Source organism: Elephantulus edwardii, unplaced genomic scaffold (assembly GCF_000299155.1).
Source record: "Elephantulus edwardii isolate Elephantulus edwardi_28Jun2011 unplaced genomic scaffold, EleEdw1.0 scaffold00186, whole genome shotgun sequence".
NCBI classification, from domain to species: Eukaryota; Metazoa; Chordata; class Mammalia; order Macroscelidea; family Macroscelididae; genus Elephantulus; species Elephantulus edwardii.
In genome coordinates this window covers 1-14236 of record NW_006399936.1, presented here as the reverse complement: position 1 = coordinate 14236, position 14236 = coordinate 1, and the positions used below count along the sequence as shown (strand labels likewise).

Below are 14236 nucleotides of genomic sequence, written 5' to 3'. Positions count from 1 at the left end.
CCCCCCGCCAATCTTCATCAGTTTCATTTCTCTAGAGAAACCAGCCTAAGATAATCCTCTCCAAGCGCTGTGGGTCCTTACCCTCCCCAGTTCACCTGGAACAGACGCCACCTGCCTATATCTCCAGTGCTGAAGCTTCTGTTCTCACTCCCTGCTCTGCTCTATTATTTGTTCTTTTGCATAAATTTCTGTACTCTCTAGAGCAACTTTCAGAGTCTCTTCTGGAATTCATTCTGGTCTTTTCTTTCTTTTAAATGACTTTCCCTCCTTTCTTCATGTACATTGTCCTTTATGTCACCCCATAATTTGTCTGTTCTTTGATCATTAATGTTCAATGCCTCAGATCTAGTATTGAGATAATCTGAATTCAGGTGGGTTATACATGGAGCTCTTGTAGCCTAGTGGTAAGAAGATGTGCTACCAACACCAAGGGCAGGCAGTTCAAACCCACTAGCTGCTCCTTGGGAGAAGGATGGGCAATCTCCTCTCATGAGATTTACTGCCTCTGGAAACCTCTGGACTGGAGGGGCCACTATGAGTCAGCTCTGACATGATGGCATATAACAACACTCAACATTGTGCTTTGGCTCTTGTGTTTTCTTTTCTTCAGCTAAAATTTGAACTTGCATTTGAACAGCTGGCCCCAGCCTTGTTCTGACTGCTTATGTTTAGCTTCTCCGCAGTCTCTTTCCACAGATGCAATTAATTTTTATTTCTGTGTATTCCACATTTTTGTGTGTTTATATTTATTTTTAAAAAGATATTTGCTGTAAGTTGTTGGTGTACAAACTTCTGTTATTCAATCTCTAGCCTCATTTCTATCGCCAAGACCATATTTTTCCAACTATCAAATCTTTTTTGTTTTCAACTTTTGCATTCCAGTAATTTTTCTTTCAATTTACATTACTGTGGCATGCATGTGGCTGGAAGTTATGCCACTGATATTTCAAATACCATCAGGGTCATCCATTTGGAACAGATGTTAGTGGAGTTTGCAGACCAAGAAAGACTAGGAAGCAAGACCAGACATCTACCGAAATAATGGGTCCTTGAGAATATTATGGGTAGTAGTGGAACCCAGAATATGTTCTTTACATGGAAAGTAAAAATTACAGTTAGAATTAAAGTTCCCTTGACCCTCATTCCCAACCCTGGCTCCCTTATTTTCCCAGATCTACCCATATTCTTGTGTTTAGGTAGGTGGCCCTCTTTTTACATTTTTAATGCGTGTGTATGTACACACGCACATTCACTACAATCTCTGGGGGGGGGAGAGAGAGAGAGGGAGAGAGAAAATATATTAATTTTGTCTTTTTTGAAAATTGTGACTTGAGTGAAAGTTTGTGTTAGTTTTCCATTCAACTATTCACACACAGTCTGTTTTATGACATTAATTACACCACCTACAATGAAATCTGTTGGCTTAATGACAAGAAGCTGTGCTGCCGTCCCAAAGGTACGCGGTTGAGATCACCAGACACTCAGCAGGAGAAGGACTGACAATCTCCTCCTGTGCGATTAACCACCTCTGAAAACCCACCAGAGGGTCAGCTGTGGGTCGATTCCGATTCGATGGTACACAACAACAACAGCAACACTGAGCTCACGCTTTCATTATTTCCTTCCTATAATTCTCTTCTCCATTAATCCTGCCATCTTACTCCTGCCTTCCTTCTTGGCTTTATTTTCAAGCAAATGCTACTTTTTTTTACTCTTGTATGGTTGATTGTTTAAGGAATGCGCACCTTGCTGGTATTTTTGGTGCTTTTATACACTTGCCTACTGTTTGGTTTAAAGTTTGAGCCATGGAGGTGTGTTTTGTTTGAGGATGAAAGAGTGACTAAGGTCTAGAGTCTCAGGGTTTTTACCAATCTCTATTGGACCTATGAACTTGGAGAAATGGTAAAAGTTATACAAGTGTTCAGGTCTTTCGTTCATAGGGTCACTATGAGTCATCTATAACTCGATGGCAATTAACAACAACGACTCTTTGGAAACTACCAGTTGGAAAGGGATATCATGCTTGGAAAGAGAGAGGGTCAGCAAAGAAGAGGAAGATCCCCCCCCCAATGAGATGGACTGACATGGTGGCTTCAGCAACAGGCTCTAGTGTATTTGAGATGATGTGGATGGCACAGGACACGTCGGGGTTCAGGTCAGCTGTTCATAGGGTTGCTATGAGTAGTATTTGACTTGATGGCACTTAATAACAATCAGATAAGCTTTTAATTTTTTTTTACAGTTTTCCCACATTTCTTCACACATATCCAGGAACTTCTATGTTTTTTTCCTTTTCGTTGTTGTTGTTGTGTACCATTGAGTTGGATCTTACTGGCACAGGAGGAGATTGCCTCTCCTTCCCCAGCAGAGCATCTGGTGGATTTGAACCACACACCCTCTAGGATTGAAATGAAACTTCTTGGTGGTGGTATTCACTTTATAAACCTGTTGATCCTCATTGTTGAAGAATGCTTGGAGTCTACTTGGGGCTGGCTCATAACTGATCCTTCAGTAGGTTTCCATAGACTGTAAATCCCAAAGGAAGGAATTACCCATCTTTCTTCTGAACAGCTGATGGTTTTGAACAATGTACTTTTGGGTTGGCAGTGCAACTCCTTACTATTAGGCCACTAGAACTCTCTATGGATCCTCAGGAATGAGTTTAGTTCCAGTCTTGAAGGATATCTAATGGCCACAGTCTTGTGCATCCCACCAACAATTCTGGTCTTTTTTTATGTTTTTGAGTTTTGTTGTACATTCCTCCTTCTCTTCAGCTGTCCAAAACAGACAAAGGTTGTGATCCTGGTCAGAATGGCTGGAAGTGGTAGCTATGCACCTTCTGGTTCCTCTGGTTCTTAGGGTAGTGGAGGCTGTAGCTGGCATGACCCACTGTCCTTGGATAAATTGCTTTTTGGAGGCTTTCTGTTTCTTCACTCTCCTTTTCTCTGATCAAGGAGAGACCAATACTTTCAATCTTGGATGGCAGCTAGTAAGCTTTTAAGACCCAAGTGGTTTCTACACATCAGCATAGAATATAAAACACTGTTTGTGTGGACCATGTCACGACAATTTACCTACATGTCCCTTGAGACTTGTGGTCCTAAATGCCCAGGTCCAGTGACTCATTCCTTCAAGGTATTTGATTATGGCCATGTAGTGTTTATAAGTTTGTTTTGTATATTCTCTTCAATATCCTTGGATAGTGTAGCACATTAAAGTACATATAGAAATGTCTTCTGCCAAACCTATATATACTTGTGGGGATAAACTCTCATTCACCTTCCTACATCTATTTCAGGCCTACCAATGCATCTGATTTGTATTTTGTCAATTATTACTATCATTGTCAGACTGTGTATGTGATAGTATCTTACCAGGGACGCGTTGGCTTACTTGTGATTCATTTGAGTCAATCCTTACAAGTTACAAGTGATCCTTGTAACTTTTACCACATAGCTGGGTTGTTGTTATGTGCTGTTGAGTTGACTATGACTCAAAGTGACCCTCTGAACAATAGATCTGAAACCTGCACCATCCTCTGCCATCTTCTGTTTCTGATGCACTTGAACCCGCTGTTACAATCACTGCGTCAATTCACCTTGTTGAGGGTCTTCTCTTATGCTGATATAACTGGGTAGGACTAAATAAATATGAGGTGTTTGTGGCTCAATAAGCAGATCAGATAGCTTGTGAATAATGTAAATAAGATAGATACATGGCACATATTAGATGGGGCAATGCAAATAAAGAGTGTAGAATGCTAACATGGGGATTGGTTAGTTTTGCCATCCCACCAGACTTAGGCTGAGACACAGCAAAGATGGAAAACAGGATCTTGTTACCATTAAGAAAGATAATCCAGAAAGGGCAGTATGTCTTTTGGACCAGAGATTCCTGCACAAACTAGAGATGGTGATCTTAACTCCTGAGAGAGACTGGCCAGTTGACAAGATGGCAGGAGATGAACTGACTGCAGCAACGACAGCAGCGGCACAAGAGGTGGCCAAAACCAGACACGAGTGTGAGACAGAGCTGGAGGTTCCCAGTCCACAGAACAAAAAAGCTGAGTATTTGCTGGTGGAGTGGGTACTTCAGACACTGATTGAGGAGGTCTACTGACTCATAGGGAGCAAACGGCCTCTGGGCCTAGACTTCCAAGTAAAATGGACCTTGGGCACATGCTTGACAAAGCTAAAAGAGCTTTGTGACACTTGACAGCGCAGGGCAGAGGCCAAGACCTTGAGATCAAGGGCCAGAAATAGAGACTTGCTTCAGCAGTGCTAACGTTAGCTTTATAATATTTACCTAACTAAGGCAGAGTTCAGGTCTTGGTCTTAAAAAAGATCAAGAATCAAAGAGAGGTCAGCCTGTCAACATGGCTACAAAGAGGCTGTCCTGACTGAAGACCCGCATCCTGAATGTTCTTGAACTGGAATTGTAATCCAGTTCCCTAACAAACACCATAATCGTGAATATTGCCTGTGTGTTCTGTGTGGCCATTGTAGTGGAGTATCAAAACAGCAGAAAAGCAGTGAGTGCTTTAGGAAGGAACAGTTGGTGCTAGAATTGGTTAGGAGAAGGGTCTGGAATGCTTTTGTGCTGTTGATGAAGATTCTTTCCCCTTGTGAACATAGGGAAGTCAGAAGCTCTCTCCCTTACATCCTTGCTGTTTCTCTGCATTACCTTTGTCTTTTACTCTTGCGAACCTCCCAGTGATTTCCTTTGCCGCAGGTCATGTGCTCCCCTCTTACTTGGTGTATATTGCCTTTTCTTTCACTCAAGTTAATATAGGTCTCATCTTGGTGGAATCTACTATCATACTATCAGCTTTGAGGAAGAAAGTGAGCATTTTCCTCCCTTATGACCCACAGAAAGTTGCTGAGTTGGAACTGACTTGATGGCAGTGAGGTTTGAGACTTATGCTAGTGATTCCTGGAACGAAACTTTTATATAGTGGCTGATATGCCATGGACTGCTATGAGAATGAACAGGTTCATCTTGGACAGGGTTAAACCAGGCTGCTCCTTGGAGGCAAGGATTCTGAAGCTTCATCTGACATACTTTGGACATGTTACAAGGAGGGACCAGTTCTTGGAGAGGGATGTCATGCTTGGGAGGGTAGAGGGACAGCACAAGAGAGGAAGAACCTTGATGAGATGGATTGATTCACTGACTGGGGTAATCGGGATGGGTGTGTCAGAGACAATGAGATGGGCACAGGATAGAGCAGAGTTTAGGGCTGTTGTACCCAGGGTCGTTATGAGTTGCAGGTGACTTGATGGCACATAACAATTTACTGGTTAAAAAATGTATGGTATCTGCTTGGTTATTTATTTTTTTATTGGTTTTTATTCAGCCCCTTATCTACATTTCATTTTATAACAATAACTGCAATTGTATCATGCCATTAAACATCCTAGCGAAGCCTGGCTGTCCTTTCCCTTCATTTTACCTATCCACTATCCACTAATCTTTGCTCCTTCTCTATCCCCTCTGCCTGGTTACTTCCCTTGGTCATATGTTCTCTGAGATTCTTCTTCACTTTGCAGATATTAAAATGACTTCTGACTTCAAGGTCCTAAGCCCAGAATCTTGCTAATGACAGGACAGAGACAGGGAAGAGCGAGATTTTCCTTCCCAGGTGAGACTCAGACTAAAGAGATGGTAAGAACAATAGTTGGACTCCTGAATCCATGATCAAGTGGATCCTTAGCCAGTGTTGCCAGGTCTTGGGGGAGGGGATTAGCAGCCCAGGAGCTGCTCCCTGAGGGCCAGCAGGCTTGGGGGTTGGACAACCAGTTCCTCACCCTTCTGGACATCTGGACTTGTCTTAGCTTTGTTTCTGTGTCCTTCCTTCCCACAGCTGAAGTCCGGATCATGGACAAAGTAGAAGAGGGGTGAGGTGGGGCGGTACAAAGGTGAAGGTATGCTCGGGGCCCCACACCCAGTAGGAGAGATAACTGAGACTTTCCACTTTAGTTCACACTCAGGCTGCAGTGAATACCTGTGGCTGTCTCACTGCTGCTGCTCCCGTGGCCGGCTGGACTGACTGCCCACCATGCGTATGCAGCTCCTTGGGCTCCTTGGCCTTCTCTGGCTGCTTAGGGCCTCTCCGGGGGCCACAGGTACGGGGAAGGGAGAAGCTGGGGAGACTACTGACAAGGATGGCAAGATGTGGGAAGAGTGGCTTTGAAACTATGGGAGGCTGAGGAGAAGCCTCACTCTCTGTGTATATGTGTGTAGGTAGAACAAGAGTGGAGAGGGATAGGAGTCCCAGTGTGCTGTTTGACCTAGAGTGTGGGCACCACTTCTTCTGAGAAAAGATTTCAGTTCTGACTCAGTTTCCTGAGCCTCTTCTCCCTCTGCCCTCTTCACTCCCACTCTCCTTTTCAGCTCCTACGTTCTCCCCACACTCGTTTATACCCAGGCCTTCACCTCTTCAGCGGCACCTCTACCTTTCCCAGAGTCTGACTCTGGTCTCTCTCCTCTCACTCAGTTGCCTTTGATTCTCGGTTCCTACATTCTTGCTTTGCCCCCAACTTATCTCAGGCTCAACCTTTCAGGACACGACAAATGTCAGAGCTATTGGATCCTAAGTCAACTTTGCTCCCTCTTAGTTTCCCAGTGTCCTCTCTTAATCACTGATCCAAGAGTTCCCCAACCTAGAGGTCCACAGTTCACGGCTTTGTGTCCTGCAGGGCTCAGGAACCCTCATAATCCTCTACTTTGTCCTCCCTGACACCCCGAGCTGAGCTAAGACTGGGCTTTCAAAGAAAGCCAATACAGCGTCCCAGGGAAGGAGGAAGAGGTCAGGTGTGCTTCTTGCTTGCAATTACTCTGGTAACATGAGGGTTATTGGGCACTTACTCCCAACATTGCATAACTGATGCTAAGTTTCAAAATTAGGAAAAAAAGAGGTTGATGAGATCCAGACAGTGAGGGGACTTCATGCTTGTAAACAGATTGCTCAAGTGACTGAAATAGAATAGATGATATAAAAATCTGTCTATCTGGGGACAAGGCTGAGTAAGAAACGGAGAACAACTTTTTCCTCTCCTGTTGCAGAAGATTCCTAGGATGGGGATCTCCAGAGCTCAAAGCTCCCAGTTCCAAACTGCCAGACAGTAGTAATAAGCCCATTTGGGCAATGGGGTTGGGAGCTCTGGTGCTGTCGTCTGTAGGCAGCTGTGCTGCTGACCCAAAGACAGCGCCTCTCTGCGGTGTGAACCCACTTGTGATGAGTAAGACAATCTTTTCCCCATGAGATTGACGGCCTTAAAAAAACCCTCCAGAGGATCTGCCTTGATTCTCTTCTGCCTTGATGGCAATGAAGTTTGTCTTCCCCCTCCTTAAATTCTAGTCTTTTTGTTAGGAAAAAAGTCAATTACATGGAAGCAGGGGTGGCATCCACTTCCTAAACAATATGCCTCTGGAAACTCTATGAACTTAGAGAAAAGGCTTCAGGCCTTTTGTTTATAGGGTCACTGTGAGTCGTGCTCAACTTGATGGCAATCAACAACATAAAAATAGCTGCAATTCATATACATAAGATGTGAAATCTGATGGTGAAAAGAAATATGATTATTTAAAATTTTTTTTCTCATTGTTGTACATTTTCTCTCTTTCCTTCCCTTCCCCTCACCCACCCCACAATGCACCCCTTGTTTTCCAGACTATTCTTGTACATATACTGCATAATTATATATTCCTTTCAGTTTCTCCCTCATCTGTTCTAATGCAGTGCTGAGCATTTACACTCTTCCCCCATTCCCTCTCCAACCCCCTTCACCTTTGTCCTATTTTATAACAGCAGTGTCATGCAGTATTTATCCTTTTATGACAGATATTTAATTTAGCATAATGTCCACAAGGCTCCGCCATGTTGTGTAATGTTCTACTATTTCATTGTTTTTCAAAGCTGTGTAGTATTCCATTGTGTGTATTTACCATAGTTTTTCTAGCCATTAATTTACTGATGGGCACTTGGGCTGATCTATCTCTTTGTTATTGCGAATAATACAGAAATGGATGTGCATATAGATGTTTGATTTGTGGCTCTAGTTCCTTTAGGGTATATTCCCAGCACAGTGAAACTGCTGGGCCAAATGGTATTTCTATTTTCAACTTTCTGAGAAGGCACCAGATCATGTTCCATAGTGCTAGTATCATTTTACATTCCTACCAGAAGTGAATAAGATTTCCAATCTCCACAACCTCATCAGCATTTGTTGTTTGCTACCCTGTTGAACTTGGCTATTGTTTCTGGGGTGAGACGATATTTCACAGTTGTGATTTCCATCTCTCTGATACCTAGGGATTTCTAACATCTCTTCATGTGTTTGTTTGCCATGTGAATGTCTTCTTTGGTGAAGTGTTTATTCCTGTCTATGCCCATTTTGTGATTGAATTGTTTAATTTTTTCTTGTTGAAGTGCTGGAGTATTCTATAAATTTAATCATTTATGATTGCCTAATATTTTCCTCCGTCGGTGGATTTCCTTCTTAACGTACTGGAAAAGTTTATTGATGTGCATAGGGATTTGAGTCTTAGAAGGTCCCATTCATCTATGTTATCTACTCCTGGTTGTAGCTTTTTCATTGTGCTTGGAAGATTGTTCATGCTGTGGAGTGGGGATTCTAGAGTTCCTCCCAGCTTTTTGGGATGGATTTTATAATCTTTGGTTTTACTTCTAGGTCCCTGATCCATCTCAACTTGGTTTTTGTATAAGATGTGAGGTGTGGGTCTTGCTTAAGTTTTCTGCAGGATTGGGTTGTTTTTTTTTTTTTAAATTTTCTACTAGTTTATTTATGAAATTCAAATACATTGTTTTCAAGATTAAATTTTTCAATTTCCCTCACTCACCCATCAAATTGTACAACCCCATGATTAATCCTCCCTCCCCATGCACATCCTCATCCCTCTGCTTCCAACCTCTCCCACACCTCTTGGATCCTTATACTCATCCTACAATAATGGTTTTACACAATATTTATCCTTGTGGGACTGAGTTAGTTCACTCAGCATAATGCTCTCCAGTCCCTCCCGAGTTAGGTAATAATTTAAAAAAACATTGCTCCTGCGTGCTGGATAGCAGCCCATTGTGTGAATGTATCATAATTTCTCAAGCCATTCATTTGTGGTTGGACATTTGGGCTGTTTCCACATTCTTGTGATGGTGAATAATGCTGCTATGAACACTGGTGTACAAATCTCCATTTGTACCTTAATTTTTATTTTCTCAGGGTATATTCCAAGTAGTGGAATAGCTAGGTCATATGGAATTTCTATTTTCAGCTTTTTGAGGATGCACCAAACTGCCTTCCAGAATGGTTGCACCATTTTACAATCCCACCAACAAGGTATAAGAGTTTTTTGCATTTTGTTTTCTCTCTCTCTCTTTTTTTTTTTTAGTTGATTGTAAATACTGACATTCATGCCTAAATTTCAGGATCTCCAAGACTTATGCTTGTCTCTGGGGATATTTCCTTTTATTTTTTTAAACATTATAGTTATTTGAGTGTAATTTTATAAAATATGTTGGTTCTCATGCAATCATTCAGACATATTTGCTTTAGAGTATTAATTATAATTGATTAATATAATTAATTACATATTCTCACCAATTGTAGCCACTTTCTGATTTAATTATTTTTATTCTCTTCTCCCTCCCTTCTCATCCCTGCTAACCCTCCAAGATTGACTTTATCTGTGTATAAGCCTTTCCTTAGTTTCTTGTATTAGCAGTCTTATACCATAATTGTCTTTTTGTGACTGCCTTAGGTTACTCAGCATGATCTGTTCTAGATGCATTCATTTTGTGCAGTATTCCCAAACTGTTAATTGTTTTTTAGTGATGCATATTACTCCATTGTGTGAATGTACCAGAGTTTCTTTAGCCATTTGTCTGTTGATGAACATTTGTGTTGTTTCCAACTCATTGCTATTGTAAATAATGTTGTAGCAACATTGGTGTGAGGATGTCAGTTTGTGTTGCAGCTCTTATTTCTCTGGGACAAATACCTGGATTAAATATATTTTCTAAGGAAGCACTAGTCTGCTTTCTGAAGTGGTTGCACCATTACACATTTCCCACAGTCTATGAGAGCTACAATCTTCCTAAGCCCTCATCAGTATTTGTTGCTTACTGTCTTAGTGAACATTGATATATTTGCTGGAGTGAGATGTTATCTCATTGTTGTTTGGAATTGCAACTTTCTAATAGCTGTTGCTACTGTTATTAGGTGCCAATGAATGGAGTATGAGTCAGCTCAGAGAGTGATCTTGAATATTTCTTCGTCTATTTGTTAGCCACCTGAAGAACGTTGTTGGTAAAGTGTCTATTGTCTTCTGCCCATTTTGTAATTGGGTTGTTTTTCTTTTTCTTGTTGAGGAGTTAAGTATTCTATCAGTTTTAGTGATGTGTTCCTTGTTAGATGTTGTTAGGTGCTGTCAAGTAGCCTGGACTCATAGCACCCTTATGTACAACAGTCTTATACCCTGCCCTATCCTGTGCCAATCTTACTGTCTCTGACACACCTACCCCAATTACCCCAGTACTGAATCAAACCACCTCACAGAGGGTCTTCCTCTCCTGTGCTGTCCCTCCATCCTCCAAAGCATGACACCCTTCTCCAAGGACTGGTCCCTCCTTGCAACAAGTTCAGAGTATGTCAGATGAAGCTTCAGAATCTTTGCCTCCGGGGAGCTCTGGTGGCCTAGTGGCAAGGAGCTGCAACTACAATACCAGAGGCGCATGGTTCGAATCCACCAGATGCTCTGCCGGGGAAGGAGGGACAATCTCCTCCTGTACCAGTCAGATCTGATTTGACGGTACACTCACACAAAAATAAAAAAAAAAAATAAAAAAAAAGAATTTTTGCCTCCAATGAACAGTCTGGTTATCGCTCTCCAGGATGAAGTTGTTTGTTTTCCTAGCAGTCCATGCTATATTCAATACGCTTCTCCAGCACCACAACACAAAGGCATCACTTCTCCTTCTATCCTCTCTAGTCATTGTTCAACTCTTCCATGCATAGTAAGTGATTGCAAAGACCATGGCCTGTATCAGGCACACCTTACTCTCCAGAGTGACACCACTGCTCTTCAGTAATTTGGGGAGGTCCCTAACAGCAGACTTTCCCATTGCAATATGTCTTTTAATTTAGATGTGTCACGTCTTTTAATGTTAGATGTGTCATTGTAAAATACATGAGTCGCAAGCGACTCGACGGCACATAACAACAACAACAACAACAACAACAATTTATAGGTTCATTTTTCACTCTTTTGAACAAGTATTTTTCTGCACATAAAGATTTAATTTTAGGATGAACCATTCAAATCGCTCATCCTCTGTTGATTATATATCAGTGACTGTTGACAGTCTGTTTAAGCTACAGATTAGGGCTCCTAAGTATAGCCCAATTTTCTCATCTGATGATCTTTATTGTTTTACATTTTATGCCAAGATCCTTGATCTGCCTTGAGCTAGATTTTAAATAAAGTAGGAGACATGGATCTTGTTTTAGATTTTTGCAAACTGTTTTCCAGTTTGGCTAGCACTGTTGGTTAAAGAGGCTGTCTTTCCTGTATTTAATGATTTCATTTCTTTGCTAAAGATCAGTTATCTATCAGATGATAAATCAGATGGATTTATTTCTGTGTTCTCAATTCTATTCCACTGGTCTATGTACCTGGAATTGTACCAATATCAAGCTGTTTTTATTACTGTGACTATGTAGTTGGCTTTGAGATCAGGAAGTATGAAGCCACTTATTTTGTTTTTCTTCTTTAGTATCATTTTGCTTATCTGCACTCACTTTCCATATGAACTTGGTCATTACTTTTTCCATTTCTTTGGAAAATGATGATGGGATCAGGATTAATTGTACTTGTAGATTTTTTTGGTGTAATATTGCCTTTTCACAGTGTTAAATATTACTTATATACATACATGAATATGGTAAATTTTCTATTGCTATAGGTTTCTTTGAGTTTCTTGTAGTAATGTTTTATAGTTTTCTTTGTATAGGTCTTTTGTAACTCTGGTAAATTCATTTTGAAATATTCCATCCTTCTGGGGGCTATTGTATAAGGCATTGTTGTCCTTATTTTCTTTCCAGAGTTCTTTTTGCTGCAATAGAGGAGTATGATTGATTTTTGTATATTGTTCTTACATCCTGCCACTTTGCTGAAGTGACCAATTAGACCCAGTAATTTTCATGTTGAGTCTTTGGAATTTTCTATGTAGAAGATTATTTCATCTACAGATAGAAACAGTTTTACTTCCTCTTTGTCAATATAGGTTCCTTTTACTTCCACTTCTTGCCTCATTAATCTGGTTAAGATTTTCAATGCAATATTGAATAGGTATGGTGAAGCTATCCACTTTTAGGTTTTTTTCCTTCTCTGTCCTATCAGCCTTTCTGCATGATTCTTCCTCTATGACTGTCAATCTATATAGAGAATCTCTGCCCTGTTTCCGTCCCATCCATTGGTATCTCTGAACTTTTCCTCACTCTCTAATTCCTTAATCTGGGCGTGTCTCTCAATTTTGCTTCTCTAATGGTCTTTCACACTCGTTCCTGGTCTCTCCCCCTCAGACCCTTGGTACTCAACACTCAACTGTAGTCTTCACTATTCACCTCCTGAGCTGGCTTTGGCCAGGTTCTCTCTTTGAAGAGTCAGCAAAGATATCTGTGCATTACCAAAAGAGCAGGTGAAAGAAGAGTTAGAGAGAAAGAGGGCTGAGGGAACTTCAGGTAGACAAAAAGAGTCGAGTGAGAGAAGGGCATGAGGTGTGTTGCAGAGGAAGGAACAGGGATGTTAGGGAAGGTGAGAGTCTCAGTTGACCCTCTGTACTAGTTTTGCCATTCTAGGACAGAGAGCTCACCAGACAAGTCTGAGAAAAAACTGAGGATGATTCTCTCCTATTCTCTTGTAGAAGACGCTCAGGATGGGGATTTTAAGAACTCAAAACTCCCAGTTCCACACTGCCCCAGATAATAGAATATGCTATAGTACATTTCGGAAATTGGGTAGTGACAAACCTACAAATGTGGTATATGGTGAGAAATGACATAATATTGCCAATAAACTAATCTGTTCTATTGCCAATACAGGAACTTTATCTATGGCCACATCAACTTCTAATGAAGTCTTGCTGAGTGCAGAGACAGCATCCAATGGCTTTAGAAATATTCCATGGTTTAAAGACAAAATTGGGTTCCCACACAGTCCCACACAAAGTGTTGTTCCTGTGCCTGGAAGTAGCACTAATAGGACTTATGAAGGATTACTGAATTCTCCCACCAATTCCACTGCATCAGTTCCTTTGTCAAAATTTGTCATGAGAGTAGAAACCAGTCCACCTTCCACCATCCTCTATGTAAGCACCACTGAATGTATTATGCCAACAACTTTCTTAATCACCACAACATATCCTACAACCACCTGCGTAACAACGACACAAGTGACTTTCACCAGCTCTTATACTACAACGAGAGAAACGGAGAAACCATCTACAACAATTACCAGTACTTATCCCACTACAGTAGAAGCAACATCAACTACATCTTATTTTACAACTTCTCCTAGCACCGTGGAAACAGTCTCCACTACAGTTACACCGTCTTCCACCAGCTCAAGCACAGGAACCACATTAAGTAGTACCACACCATTTGTCACAACTTTCACTATGAGCACTACACAAGCAACGTCAGAATCAACCATGACTTCTCCCATTACAACCACAATTCCTTCGACATCTACATCAAGAACCACTTTTAGTACAACAATACAAACCTCTTCAGTCACTACTACTGTAACACCAACTACCAGCAACCCATCTACAGAAAGCACATTTACAACATTACTTACCACCTCACCTACAACAGAGGTGACAAGAACCAGTACTCCAAAACTCACAACAACAGAAATGACCACAACACCTATACTGACAAGCACTACGGCCGTCACGTCCACACACACCACGCCCACAGAGAGCACATCCACTTTGACAAGTATGTCCTCTCCTACAACCTCCCCTACGACGCTGGTGCCATCCACTCCCACGACCTCGCTTACTACCAGCCTGACCACGGAGACCCCTACCACTGTCACCCCTTCACCCACAAGTACTACGGGTACGGTGAGCACGACTGGCATCACCTCCACCACACCCACTCTCACAACCTCGAGTACCGTCACAAGTACGGCTCCACCTACCTCTACTGCG

At 41.6% G+C, this 14236-nt stretch overlaps 1 protein-coding gene across 1 annotated transcript; it reads left to right on the top strand.

Annotated features, from left to right (window-relative positions):
• Positions 1-6064: 6064 nt before the first annotated feature.
• On the top strand, positions 6065-14149 carry LOC102876392 (mucin-3B-like; the record flags this gene model as incomplete). The annotated part of the gene is made up of 2 exons (XM_006896577.1): positions 6065-6125; positions 13122-14149. Coding segments are annotated over exons 1-2 (1089 nt in total), but the record flags the coding sequence as incomplete, so codon positions are not given.
• Between the last annotated feature and the right edge of the window lie 87 nt (positions 14150-14236).